We start from the raw sequence: 15,123 nt of genomic DNA on the forward strand, positions 1-15,123 counted from the left end.
TATGGAATCTTGGAGCAGAATCCTAAACCAATTTCTTCCTCTTACCAGCATATGCAAATACATTAAAATAAGTTTATTTTTATATTTATTTCATCCAAATATGTTAGTAATGTTAGTAGTAATACTAAAAATATAACTGTGAATGCCTTCACGCTTTTGGACACATCCAGTGATTGGAGCATCTGAGTGTATGAAAACTCTGACAAAGGAAACTGGATTGGTTTTGAATACTTGAAGCACACAGGCTCAGTAACATCAAAGAAAGTTATGTCCTGGTCATTGACTGAGACTTGTACCTGTGATAAAATGAGTAATGAATGACACTGTATACACGTACTCAAACATTATTGTGAGACTAAGCATTTTTTCCATTATAAAATATATTTATTCTTGAATTTTTCAGAATTTTCCTGTAAAAACATTTAAAATACTTCTTCTCCAAACAGGTCCGTCGCAGAACTTCCAAAAGGGAAAGGCGATGAGTGAGCATGTAGTTATCAGCCTTCCAGGTGAAAGCTTTGAAGAATGCTTTTAATATAAAGCTTGAGACTGAATGAAGCTGTTAGTGCACAAATGGGGTTGCTGAAAAAGAGACAAAACCTATTTTACTTTTACTGCCCCTGCATTTGCAGTCCCTAGGGTCACAAGCTTTAGCCACACACATGTTGATATCATTAACTGTGGATTTTTGTGAAGTGTAATGTGCGCTGGCTTTGTAGACATACGAACTAAAGAAGAAAACTGTAAATAGTTCTTTTTTTAATGTTTCTGACTTCTAAAGTGCTTGTATAGCTTTTATCTGCGGCTTTAAACTGACAGTACCCCACTGTTTATTGGATCTATTGATTTAAAAAAGAACAGAATTTGTTGAAAATTGATCTCAAGCAATATCTGTCAGTGTTCGTATTTGTACTCTTGTTGACATTTAACTGTGAAAAAAAATAATCAGTTAAACAAATAGTGCCACTTTTTTTGCCACTATTTGTTGAGAAGAAGAAGAAAAAAAAAAAAAGGTCTTTGTTTCCTTCATGAATCTAACCTAGTGTTTACCTTTAGGCACCTACCTATCATCAGAGGTGCTAAATTACTTTCTTTTGCAGTTGAACAATGTTGGATAGAATAATACAAGAGATGCAAATTGTGAAAGAAGTTGTTTGACTTGTTTTACACCTCAGTATTGATGCCAGACTTTTCTGGACTTCTAGTGGCATTGAAAATTCAAAAAGGATTTAAAATATTTTAATTTTAAAAGTGTGTTATTAAATAATGTACTGAATACCCTACCCATTTTATCTTCCCCTATCAGTTTTTATTAATCTACTGTATCAATAAAATTCTGTAACTGAGTTTTTAATAGTCTAGTATGTTAATGTGTATAGATATTTCCTTCTGAACATGATGTTCACAAAGAGCAAATTATTACTACATTATAATATGAAATCTGATATATAAACATCAGTGAAAATACAGTTCTTATTACAATGTAAAGTTAATCACAAAGAAAAATTTTATTGATGCAGTGTGTCTTTATAAAGCTGTTCTTGAGAGCCAAGTGTTTTGTATTTTATAGTGAAGTTGCATGTTTATGAAAAATGTGCTGAAAATGGGATGTAATGTTTTTTTGGAAACTCGTATCTAGCAGTAGTATATGGTAGGTTGCCTCATGAGAGAACCTTTTATTGAGAGTTTATTGTACCTTTTTGGTTTTTTTGTTTTTGAGCCAAATTTTTTTGGTATGAAGAGCTAAGTTTCTGTTGAATAACCAGCTGTTGATTATTGCAGTCAAGGTATTCAAGATTTGAATGAAGCTCCATTTTTATTTTGTGCTACCATAGAGAGGTTGGGGTTGGGGGGGGGGGGGTGTTAGGTATAATCTGCGAAAGGAAGAAAAAAAAAAAAAAAAGAAACAAAATACTTAAAGCAGTATCCTGTATGCAGTTTTACAGTTTACAAACTGTGTCTTTGAACCAAAATGTATAGGTTACTACACTATGCTTAGCCAAGCACATATTGTAATTTCAGGTGCTGTTCTCCCTCTGTTTCCCTACAGTTGACAACATGTGAAAAAAATTGATTTCTAACTTTAAAAAATTTTATCTCATTGAATAATGGAGCATTTTCATATAATCCATCAATAAGTTATAGTTGCAAGGTGGCCTGTAAAGATTAGAGGAAAGGATAATACTAAAACACGGATTTATGATTTCCAAACTATAAGACCTTTAGTAAAGAAACCTTTAGATTTTTTTTTCATTATGCCTTCTTTTTTGTTACCAATGGAGAAAAGTATTATAAACAACTGGATTATTCTGCCTCAGCTTGACTTCCCCCCCCTCCAGTATTCAGCTTTTCAACATTTATACCTATCAATATGGGGGAAATGCTGCCTAAAAAGGCAATTACGGTTGATTTAAATTGCCTTTTAAATAGTTGGCACAACGGAACTGGCTTACTTATGCTTCAGCAGTGCAAATGCAAGTTGTTGGCGGTTTTTTTAATGGTATAAAATGATTGAAAGCTAGCTTTATATTTTCCTCTTTGACAGAATTGCACTGAAAACATTTATGGAAGATGTACCGTTAAGTCCATTTTATACAAAAATATGAAAAATTGATGCTGAAACTGCTGCAGACTCTTGGGGCTTTATGTGCATAAACATGGTTAGGTTACACTTCATCGAATATTGATGCACATTACTGATCATAATGTTTAATGTAAATTTAAACTATAGTTTTGCAATTTAAATGTTGATTTCTTGGGTTATAATGTGTAATTCATTATTTCTTGAGAAATAGGCACAGCAAATACTTCATTCTTATATTCAAACCTCTTCTAAGTTCATTCTCATCTCATATAAAGAAAATGAATATTTTATGTACTAACATTTTGAGATCTGCGTACAGTAGCAACAGTAGAGTATAATTATGTATAAAAGATAAATTGCTAACATTCAGTTAGCATGCTCTTCTGCAATGATAATGTTAAGTTTATAAAAATGTACTGTATTACATTAAAAGATCAAATTGAACTCACTGTAACAAGTTCCAGTATGAAATTTTTGCGAGATTACCGAAGTATCTTGCTGTACTTCGCAGCAAATTAAGCTTGCGTTATGTTTCCTTTTCTTGCTGCAGTGCAACAGGAAACTTTCAGTGATCTGTAGTTCATATGCAAAGTGCAAACAGTGATTGTAATCTTGATACTGCTGTTTAAGAATAATTCACTCTGCTTCCAGAAGCATGGGATTTTTTACTTGTCATCAACGGAGATAATTCATATTTAGGGCTAGCTAATGCACTAATAGGAAGGAAACATGGAATTGCTTGAAAGTTCTAGTGTGAGTACACCTATTCCACCTAGGATAATCTAGAATTCTGTATTAACTCTACTTGACTCTGCCAATTGACTTTATTTTCTAGTAAAATTGAACCTTTTTTCAAATACTTTGACATTTGCTGTTTTGACATTTCGATCTATGTGAACAAAACCATTAGAATTTACAAAAAAGCATTCATATTAAAGACATTTCCACTGAAAATGAATATGCTCAATTTGTGAGTAACTTGCAAAAAACTTAGACTTGAAGATTAAATACTTCATTCTGGCATAGCATTTGTCACCCAATATTCTAAAAAAAAAAACCAAAACAACAAAAACCACTACCAAACTTCACACAGATGTGTGTGCAGTTTTCTTGCTTTTTTTTTTTTTTTTTGCATGTGTAGGTTTTGACAGATTATCAAAGTCTGCTTTTGTGAACACACACAATAGATTTTTGGATCCTGCAAGTTTACATCCCTGTGGTTCTGTGGGGTTAGTTCTTAAATGCATTCGTCCTATGCAAATACAAGTACAAAACCAAGTACATTGATATGTTTGAATATTCTAACACTTGTGCACACAGGGCATGTAATGAAAAAAGCATACATGTATCTTAAAATTCTATACCCTAGACATACAAAATTTTTGTCAATGGAAATATTTTTAAAACTTGTCATTGTTTAAATATATATATACTTATATAAATATACATATATATATAAATATATATATATGTTGTAGAGATTGGTACATATCTACCTCATCAAGGTAGGTGCAGTACATATTTTACGAAGAATTTTTTAAAGAAACACATTCAGGTATACTACCATGTTTGCCCAAGGCAGCGTGTCTACAAACACATGATTAAGATGAGTTCTAGATGGCCATCCTGCTAGTCTGATTGCTCTGTGATGCCCAAAATGATAAAATTCAGCTGACGAAGACCGTCTGTCCCGTCATCCATCAGAAGTACCTGAATGCATTCCTGTTTCCCATTATGCTCAGAGATTGCTATTCCAGTCTTTGCATCTTGGTTGGTTGTTGCCTTTACAAAAGATGTTTACTAATTTAGGTGCAATTTCCTAACACTGACAGAAGTGACTTATATTCGACAGACATAAGCACACTTCCTGCTGTGTCAGTAGGTTTGTCTAACGTACTTAAGATGCCTGCTTCGTTACATACAGTACAGCTTCTGGTATTTTCTTGCTAGTGGAAAAGTAGGAAGCTGAATGTTGGCAACTGGGATAGAAATATAGAAAAACCCCTACCCAATTTGCTTTAAAGTTCTTTTAAATTCTGCTGCCTAGAAGATGTGACCTCTGCACAGGGTTCACCAAGTGCCATTGTATTTGTATAGGCAGGATAAACGTAGTATCATACCGTGTGTATAGGCAGTAACAAAAAGGTTTCACGCTTGCATTTTTTTCAGTGCCTCACTACACTCATGATGTGGTTTTTAGTAGCACTTTCATTTCTATGATGAAGATATATATTGTATATGCTTTTGAGATAGCATCGTATCTTATCTATGTAAGAGGGAAGAAAGTCTCTCATACGTATTTCTACCCTGCAAATCAGTATTTCAGTAATCATGTGATAAGTTACAATTAGTTTTAACAGTTTCTTTGGAGGACAGATAACATCTTATAAGGTGTTTTATTTGGCTAGCCCTGTTTCTGATGCTTGTATCCTACCTCATGTGTGTAGATACAAAGGAATGCAGTATTTTGAAAATCAAAGCAGTATTATTGAATACACTGCCTGCTTACTTGGAAGTAATGTGAACTGCAGGGTTTTTTTTAAATATTAACAAATTTGTTACGTGGTTCTGAACAGATCCAGAGAGCTGAAGGTTTTAGATATTAGATTCTGTAAGACTATGTCAGTATTGTTGCATTTTAATTTTCTATAGATAGAAGACAATTGCTCAAATTATGACATGCAGTATAAGAGAACACGTGAACTTAGTAACAATCTTAAGTAGTAGTAACTTCTGTTGGTATTATAATATAAACGAATGTGTTAGAATGAAACATTCTTGCCCTAAAAAGCTTTTTCTTTAATATGTTGGGAAGACATGCTGATAATATAAAACAGCTTTCTTCTAAAGTCACAGCACCTTGAAATAGTCTTGTTTGGAACAGCTGGCTTTTTGGTAGATATATTTTAAGCTTACAGGTTTCTGTGTTCCTTGTAGTATGTTTCTATTCAGCAAAATTAAATTCTTGTAAACTAAAGATACTTTGAAGAACAGAAGAGTTTTTAATCCATATTTAATAAAACAATAAGGTGTTCATTTTAAGCAGCGAGTTTTTTGTTTTTAATAGCCATATCTATAGGTGCAGTAACATATTACAAGAACCTGATGTACACCACCGTTTCTCAGGAGCCTTTGACCTGCAACATACTGAAAGGCAGTAGAAACTGCCTTTGTGTTTTCCCCAAAAGGCATTTACTGTTGTCCTTCCATAACCATTTCAAAAGATAAGACCTGGAGGAGGAAGGGAGAGAAAAATGATGGTTTTATTTACTTTCTATTTATCTTCTGCTGTATTCTGTATGGTTTAGGTGATGGAAAAACAATGGTGTGTGGAGGTATGTTAGGTGAAAAATGGGGTGTTAGAAATGAGTTATTAATTTGAAAGGTGCTAGAGAAAAGTAAAGGGTTAGGGAATCAACAGATAAATGAGATGGGAAAGCAGTTACTCGATACCAGATGACCAGTGATAGGAGTCTTCTATTCAAAATAAAAGCCTAGATGAGGGAAGCTAAGTTAGTGATGATGATATTATCATTATTAATATTTATTTGAGAGGAGAACTGAGGATATGTTGCTTTCTTTGATTTGCAGGAAGAGGTTGGAGTGTTGAAATAGATATAAGAACACGCATAGAATTGAGCCTAGCACCCAGAGTGTGTTTGTGGAAAGAGGGTGATAGCTACTGCTGAGGGCAGATGTCATTAGGAATTTGGAATAGTTAGACAAAAGAGGATTCTAACCTCCAGAGGTAGGAAGATAAGGTTAAGGCAGCATGCGTTCAAATGCAACACTAAAAATGAGGCAAAAGAGGCCAAGATATAAGCTATCTGGAAACGAGCTCTCAAAGCTGCCTAATAGCAACAGTCTTCACAGGTGCACGCTGCAGACAGCAATATATAACCATCAGTAATGATGTCTCCTGCAATGCCTCTCATTAAATCTTTCAACGTGACCTCTTTTCTTAGCAGCTTTTTGTGAAACCCTGGTGACCCAGTCTTTCCTACTAATTTCAACATACCTTCTTAGCAGCCTGGGATGGTTCTCCCCTTCCCTCACGTATATATGTTCTCTCCTATGGGACAACGTGTGTCTTATGCTCAGTCATTGCTGCTTTTCATTCCCTGGTTTCTGAATTTCAGGTTTCTGAATCTTTCTTGTTTGCGACGTTGGCTCTTCACTGAGAAGGGTGGTCGGTGACTGGAACAGGCTCCCCAGGGAAGTGGTCACAGCACCAAGCCTGTCAGAGTTCAGGAGCATCAGGATGACGCTCTTAGTTGTACGGTTTAGCTTTAGGTAGTCCTGCGAGGAGCAGGGAGTTGGACTTGATGATCCTTATGTGTCCCTTCCAACTTGAGATGTTCTGTGATTCTAAATGGAGCCATCATGCTGCTTGTTTCACAGCCATCAAGTTGTGAAACAAAAGCAGACATCAGACTGCTACCCAACTTTAGTGCGTGTTGGAAAAGGTGTGTACAAGTTCTGTAGTTGAACTAGAGAACTAGTAGTTGAACTGCTGCTACATTTTAATATCTCGGTTTCCCAGTATCTAGTGAACCAAGCTCCTTCCAAGGTTATAGTAATTCTCCAAAATTGCAAAGCTGTCTTCCGATATCTGGCGTGCATTATCCGGTGAAATGGCAAGTAAGGACTCCCCTGAAGCATAAGTAGCCAACTCTGTGCTCCCAAATACAAAACAGTGTAAACCAAAAAGAGGAATAATTTGGAGGTATTTGGGTGGAAGTTCAGTTCACTTCTTGCTGTTTGCATTAGGGAAGAAGCAAGTGTTTGGTAGGAACTTGAAAGGAAGTGAAGATAATTGCAGTAAGGAAGATCAAGTTTTGCCAAAACGTTTTCTTGTATTCCTGGAAGGAACAGGAAAAGTTACTCATAAAATATGTATCGCTTCAGCAACTTTTAATGATTTCATAGTTGGGTACTATCTTGACAAACGCGTGGCAGCAGCTTATGGGATATTACACTAATTCTGCATGGGATCGTATTTTAATCTCTGCAAAGATCTAAAAATGAATTTTCTTTTCTTCTTCCTAAGCTGCTCTGCTACTTGTATTGTTTATTTTTTTTTATAACTCTGGAATTTAATATCAGATCAGCATCCATTGCCTGCTTTCCATTTTTGTATTTACCCAAAATAAGGAAATGAGAGATGGCCATAACACAGGACTAGTGTCATTTAGTGCTATCATATTTAGTTTTAAAATACTTGTTTTACCAGGAGAACACTTTAAGTCCATACTTAATTCATTAATTTGTTCAAAACTTGTGATTCTACCTTCTTAGTTTCTATGCTACTATTTCACATTGAATTTGGAACACAGTTTTCTTTTGTATTGTTTCCTGTTTGTGCAAGTTGGGCTAAAAGAGCCAATTATGATCTGCCTAAAAAAAGAAGGTATTAATAGTATAGAATAAGTAGTGTGTTGCTGCTACATATTAGAGCCTTCACCACAGAAGAATCTTATATGTTGTTTAGCCTCAAATACTTGTTTTCAGTGTAAACCATTTGTTTCTCTTGGAGCCTGTGGAGTTATAAAACAGCTTTCAACAGTCAGGACCTTCCTTCTGCTTGATACACATACACTTATAACATATATATGTTGTTTATATATGCAAATACTTGGTGTAAAGCAGCAAAATGAAGGTGGAGCTTTGAAATATTGTCTATATAGTATACATGGAATTGCAAACTTTTTGTCTCTGACTTTATACATGCACATTTACTGAAAGAACTTGCTGCTTAAGGTTGGAGAATGTTTTTGCAGTCTTTAGGGAACGATACTACTCCGTTCTCTCTCACATGCTGTATAAGCTTGTATGGACAGTGTGCCTAATGCCATGTTTGTTTCTTTAAATTTCCTGATGAAATAGCTTTTTGTGTGCCATTTTTCTACTGTGTGGTCTGTTGTCTTGTTAGCAACTGATTCCCTCCTAAGACTGACTTGATGGGCTTCACTGAGGAAGGTCATTTGTTTATTGTCCTGACCCTACAGGAGCTCTTGTTTGAGTGGGGAATAGGTTTTGGGTGAAGTTCAGTCTTTTTACCTCCATACTAAGAGAGAAAGGGACATGTTTCAAAAATTACTGTATAAAAGAACCACTTTTTCAGGTCCATTTGCATATCTAGGTGGGCCTGGGCACATTCCAGTTCTCGGAAGAAACAACTTTCTCCATTGTTAGTAGTAAAGACAGGGAACAGTCTTCTGAAGATACCTCACCATATCGCAACACAATTTCATTGTAATGCCAATATGCCCTGAGATCTCTCAGCTCAAGCTGCGGCTGTAGAGGCACACCGGTGCCTCTGGATGGCTGCAGCTGATGTGGCTTTGGCCTTCCCCAACAAGGACTGCATGGGTGGTCTGATGTCACTGGTGACTTCGCTTCTGTACCGGAGGAAACAGTACCATTATTACAGTTCCTCAGCAAGAAAAGTATTCCTTAGTACTGAAGCCACCCCTGCTTAGGACTCACCACCCTATTTAAATTCAAGACTGATGAGGATTTTAAGCAGTTTTTAAGTAGCTGGGTCATCCCATTTTGTTATAAAGGGACTAAAAAAACCCCAAAGTGTTCCTCAGTTTAAATTCCTGGAATGAATGACTGAGACAACTGGGGGGCTTCTCAGACTGGATCCCCTATTTGAACCTCTGGATTCCATATTCTTGGTAATGAAATGTGATGTTCCTGATAGCCATTACCTCTACTAGACACAGGGAGATCCTCACCCTCGCATCCCTTTCTGTTGTCTTTCAGCCACGTTTCTCTGTTCCTCTATTGTCTTCATTTCAAAAGCAGTGGGAGTTTCATCTTGGCCAGGAAATTGCTTCAAGTCTTTTTCTTGTGAGCCTTTTGCTTTTAGGTCTAATTTGTCTGTCACAGTCTTGATATCAGATGGCTTTTTTTTTTTTTTTTAAATAAATCTATTCAGACCTTCAGACATCCTTTAAGCTGTTTATTTCCCCTGCAGGTGTTCTGTCTAGGTGTTCTGCTATTTCTAACCAGTGACTGTACAACAGGATAGTAGTCGGTGTCCAGGCCTTCTGTGAAATACTTCTAGGAGGTCAGTGATCAGAGTGGATTCTGCCAGGACTCCGATGACTCGGAACAGTGCTTGAAGATCTGCTGTATTCTGGTGCATCTGCATGCAGCCTCATTCATGCTTTCACGAATCTAAAAGCAGATTTCACCACACAAATTTCACCACTAAAGCTGATGGGGGTCATCTGGCACACTGATAGTACACATAGCTTGGTGGGGGATTTTTTTGAGAACCTTCTCCTGTGCTTGACAGTAGCTAACTGCTACTAAACTACTAACTGCACTAAAAATGGTGTAACATTTTTATGAAGTGCACACCAACTTGCTTGAAGAAAAAGTAAGTTAGTGTATGCACAGCGGGTGATCTTTGAGAAACATGAGCATCCTATTTGTTTTTCCTGTCCTTTGGTATCTACTATGAATACATTCCTGCAGCCAAGAGGTACTGAAATGCCGAGTATGAGAGGAGAAAGAATCTAGAATATGACAGCTTTGCGTATGGCAAGGGAAAACTCTCGTCTCACATGGCAGAGAGAAATACAACCATGTAAGAACCATGGCAATTAAAGTAATAGATGCATGCATTTACTTCCTTTCTGCCATTTCTGTTGTTAGTCTTCTGAAATATCTAATGTTTTAGTTTCCTACAGAGTAGGAACTGAAATGGAACAGTTTTGTCATGTGCACGCTCATGAGAGAGGGCAGGTAGTGAGTATATGCTGAAGAAGCTACGTGTTCCTTGCTCTTGGGTTCTGTGCACACCTGTGAAAATGTTCATTGGTAATAACTCCAGTGCCTGTTAGGTCATGCCTCTTGTTTTCCCTCTTACACGTCTACATTTTTGATGTGCTGAAGCAGACTGTAGTAAAATGGTCCTGAAAACCAGGTTGCAAGACTTAAGCATAGTATATTGTTTTCCTTATTTGAACCATGGTTCTTACTTTTCTTCATACGGCATAGACTGCTGTGGAAATGGTTTTAGTGGCTATGAGGGGGAGAGCTACCAAACTAGGGAGAAAGTTCAAGTCCTCATGGGAGAACAGAGCGCACTGTTGCTCTACATAGCAGGCAGCATCTGTGTTCAATAAAAGACTGGCTGTAGCCATGGAAAACTCCTCAGAATGTAAGCGTGATGTGCTAAAAACAAAATCAGCACGTACTCTCTATTTAGGGTTTTTGTATCTCTCTATCTTCGCGATTTCTTTTGATGTTTCTGCTGTGGGTTCCCATCCGCTCTGTGCTGTTCCTTCTTGTTAGTCATGTGTAATAGCACAAATACAAATGAGGAAAACCACGTCTATCTCAAGAAAAAGTCTGTCTAAAACTCTTAAAGTTCTGCCTATTTTGTCAACAGCAGATGTACTCTGTTCTTTGCTGTATGTTCAGTGGCCCACGAGGCTTTGATAAGCAGTGGTGATTAAAAACAGCCCCTGAGAAGGAAAGTTCATTGCCCACCATCACTGGGCCATGTACCTGTTCACATAGATCTGCTGTGGCTGAGAGCCAGAGCTATGCAAGAGGAAAAGTGCTAATGAATGAAAAATGGTGGAATGGAGTAAGAGAATAAATACACTTTTTAAACCCTGAGAATATCCTAGGAAAAAAGGGGTCCAAAAGAAATGCATAAAAAATGCAAACTTGCAGATTCTTGTAGGTGGCCTTTTTAAGTAATGCACTAAATTTGAGGTATGGGTGATGTTCAGGTGATTTGCTGAGAAAATGTCTCTATGAATTAAAGTATTTCAGCCCTCTGTAAAGAGGAGTAACTTCACTGAACACTGCATGAACAGTCACGTGGTGACCAAGTCACACAGCGCTTTCCGTCCTGAAGGGAAGCAGTATAAATTCACATTGCTGAAAGGAGACTTCTACCAGGTTTAGATTCGAGCGATGTGGTATCACTTAATCCCCTCAGTTTAGCGAGCTTGTGTCCAAGGGAGCACTTTGGCCAGTTGGGATGAAAGGTTAGGTGATTTACTGCTGAGGTGGAGCAAGAGGTCAAGGGAGAAACAGGCTGTTACAGAGATGGAGAACAGGCACGGACCAAGAATAGCTTGCCAGTCACAGGTTTAAATGTGCCATGGTGAACGGAGCTGGGAGATGAGGACGTGATTCACGGGATGGGAAGAAGCTGCAAGCTCATCTCCCTCCTGGGCATGGTCCAGGTGGTAATCCATAGAGCATTTCAATCCAGGCCATATTTGAATTAGATGACATAAGGAATGGGTTGCTTGTATTGTATTCTGGTTGCTTATACCAAACCATGAAGATTTTCTCTTGCCTTGTTGTAGACTTAGGAGGTATCAGTTAACCGAATGGGTAGAAACAGTGGTTGGATGATTGGACTCGGAGGGCGATGGTTCAGGGGCCACTGCGCCTCAAGGGTGGTAAACAACTGGGGTGCCACAGGGATCTGTCCTGGGGTGTGTTAAATGTTCAACATCTTTATCAGTGGCCTGGAGGAGATCACAGAGCGCTTGCTCATGAAATTCCCAGATGACCCAAAACGGGAGGAGGCAGTCAATCTGCTGCCATAGAGAGGCTCCTAGAATCCTTGGAGGAATGGGACCACCTCATGAAACTCAGAAAGGACAAATGTGAAGTCCCTCCCCTGCCCAGGAAGAACGCTTGGCAATGATACAGGGTCGGGGACTGACTAGTTTGGGCAGCAGATCTGCTGAAAATCACCTGGGGGAGTTGGTGGACAGCATTGTGGGATGTATTAACAGAAGCAAAGCCAGCAGGTGATTAGGAGGTGGTGATTAACCCCTCTAGCTGTGTCTAGTAAGTACTGAGTAGAGACTGTGCTCGGTTTTGGCACCCCGAGAACATGAAAGACTGATAAATTCCTGTGAGTTCAGCAGAGGGCCACCAAGCTGGTCAGGGCCTGGAGCGCAGGCCCTCTGAGGGGAGGCTGATGGAGCTGGGCTCTCAGCGTGGTTTTGGGGGCACCTAAGAGCAGCCTGCCCATACCTGCACGGACGTTACTGAGAAGCTGGGCCCGGGCTTTCCACAGCAACGCGTGGTGGGAGGAAGGGAGACGGTCAGAAGCTGAACCTGGGTGTAAGGCTGGATGCAAGGAGAAACTTGGGAAGACAAACTGACCAGTATGGGATCAGTCGAGCAGCAGGACAAGTTGCCCGGGGAGATTATACAGTCTCCCCTGGAGATTTTCAAGAACCAGCTGCGTAAAGCCCTGAGCAACCTGGCCTGACCTCATGGCTGACCCTACTTTGAACTGGATTTTGGACTAGAGACCTCCTAAGGTCCCTTCCAGCCTGAATTATCCCATGATCCCATTCCTGTGGCAGCACAGTTTATGAGGTGGAAATCATGAAATAGGGAAACTTTCCCTGGCTTGGCCAATTTAGGTCACTCTGTTATAGCATTCAGACCCCAGAAGCATTTGGCCAACTGCCCCTGCAACATCAGCAGCATGAGGGATACTGGAGACCTCTCACCGGGGCTGGGGAGATGGGCTTTTGCCCCCAGGAGGTGGGTGCCTGGGAAGGTCTGTGTTGCCAAGTGGCAGAGCTGTGGGAGGAAGGTGGTGGCTGCACAGCATCAGGGATGACAAGAAAGATCGAGCAGACCTTCTCCAGGACCTGCGGGTGCAAAGCCCGAAACCCCAAAAGCTGCACTCGAGGTACAGGCAGAGTCTGTCGGGTGGGGAAGTAGGACTCCCACTACGATGAAGGCTGGGAGCTGGTGGCTTCTAGCCCCAGAAGCATGGCTGCTGCTCCCCCTGCAGATCTGCTACTAGGGAAGAGATTCAGAGTCTGGCAGCAGAGCAGGGGCTGGAAGGTCCCTCCAGTGCAGGTCAGTACCTCAGCTGGTAGCACTGGGAGAAAGCAGTGAATGGCAGCAGTGGGAGACTCCATCTGCTGACCCAACCTGGTACCTAAGGGAGGCTTGCTGGGGGCTTGGATCCTGCTTTTCCATGTGGACACCAAGGATGTGCCTGGGGAGACTAGGAATCACAGGGAAGGGAAATGGCAACTCACCATCAAGCGATGGATCAGGCTGGCAAGCAATGGCAATCAACAAAAAAAAAGGGCTGAAAGGGGCCAATTTTGAGAAAAGTACCTGCAGCAGAGCTTTATGGGGGAAAGTCTCATGCCTCTTCTGGGAAATCAGAACAACCCGCGTGCCTCTCTGAAGTGCCTGTACACTAATGCATACGGCATGATGAGCAAACAGGAGAAATTAGGGGTCTGTGTGTAGTTGCAGGGCTATGATCCAGTTCAGATCACAGGGATTTGATGAGATAGCTCACGACGTGAGTGCCACCATGGATGGATACGAGCTCTTACGGTTAGAACAGGAGGGGGAGTTGCCCTGTATGTGAGTGCAGCAGGGGTGCAGGGAGCTCTGGGTGGGATGGATGAGGAGCCGTCGAGAGCTTATGGGACAGGATTAGCAGGCAAGTCAATGTGGGTGACATTGTCGGTGTCTGCTACAGACTGCCTGATCAGGAAAAAGTAGTAGCTGAGGCTGCCTTCAGACAGCTAGAAGAAACCTCATGTTTGCAGGCCCTGGTCCTTGTGGGGACTTGTGGACACCAGAGGTTCCTTCCAGCCTCAAGTGTTCTGTGATTCTGTGTTATGCTCTGCCTTCTAGGAAGCCTGCAATGAAAATGCCAGTCATGGGAACGAAGCACTAGAGAATTACATAAGGAGCCGAGTGTTTGCTGTAGTTGAAGACACTTTGATGATTTATCTCTTTGTACAAGGACCAAGGAGTATGGATATCTGGAGCTTGGCCATGCCTTATCTGCCATATTCTTCCCCTTTAATGGGGATGGTTGTGTTTTGGCTGCTGCTATGTGCGTGGCTGCTTATAGCAGAGAGAGCAGGTTAGACCTTTCCTTGTCTATCGTAGGAAGAAAAAATTTTAGCCCCTGCATCTTGAACAGAAACACTACATTGCCTTCTCTCCAGTGGTCTTTGTAGCCCTCTAAATTGGCCAAATCAAGAGATTGATGGCAGAGCTGCTCTGCTGGCAAGAACTGGAGATAAAAGGCTGACGGAGCAGCCACCACATCATTGCAAAAAGGTTTTATTTGAACTCTTTTTTTTTTTTTTTTTCCACCTAGTCCTCTCCTGTAGCACTTGAGATTCCCAAGAGTTATGTTCATGGGTAAACGGGGTGTTTTATTAAGGAGACACAGTACCATAAGCAGGACTGTTTCCACTAATATGGAATTCCCTAGGGATAAGTCTGTGTGTCCCTTCTCCATCATAGGTCTTACCTACTGAAGAAAAAAACCCAAACCAAACCAAAACAAAGCCAACAGGTCTTTTCCTGTGTTACATATGTAATAGTTATTGGCAAGGATTTTAACTTTCCTTCCCACAAGGATGGCTTAGGGTTTCTTTTAGGATGTGGGAGGTGCCAGTGTGTGTGATGTGAATAGCAGAAACCAGGTCAAGCACGGGAGTTCATGACCGGACTGGCATTTGTTGGGGAGAGGGGCTGAGATC

At 40.0% G+C, this 15,123-nt stretch overlaps 1 protein-coding gene across 4 annotated transcripts in view; it reads left to right on the forward strand.

Moving 5' to 3' along the window:
* Positions 1–3,542, forward strand: part of PDS5B (PDS5 cohesin associated factor B) — a 124,295-nt gene extending 120,753 nt beyond the window's left edge. For 2 of the 4 annotated variants that reach the window (XM_052812212.1, XM_052812213.1), the window contains exon 35: positions 447–3,542. In XM_052812212.1, the coding sequence (XP_052668172.1) occupies positions 447–482 (36 nt within the window). In that variant the 3' untranslated portion in view covers positions 483–3,542. The remainder of the gene's footprint in view (positions 1–446) is intronic. The other 2 variants (XM_052812214.1, XM_052812215.1) reach the window with 1 other exon arrangement.
* Positions 3,543–15,123: the final 11,581 nt, after the last annotated feature.

The sequence above is a fragment of the Harpia harpyja genome, chromosome 17 (assembly GCF_026419915.1).
Source record: "Harpia harpyja isolate bHarHar1 chromosome 17, bHarHar1 primary haplotype, whole genome shotgun sequence".
Taxonomy (NCBI): Eukaryota; Metazoa; Chordata; class Aves; order Accipitriformes; family Accipitridae; genus Harpia; species Harpia harpyja.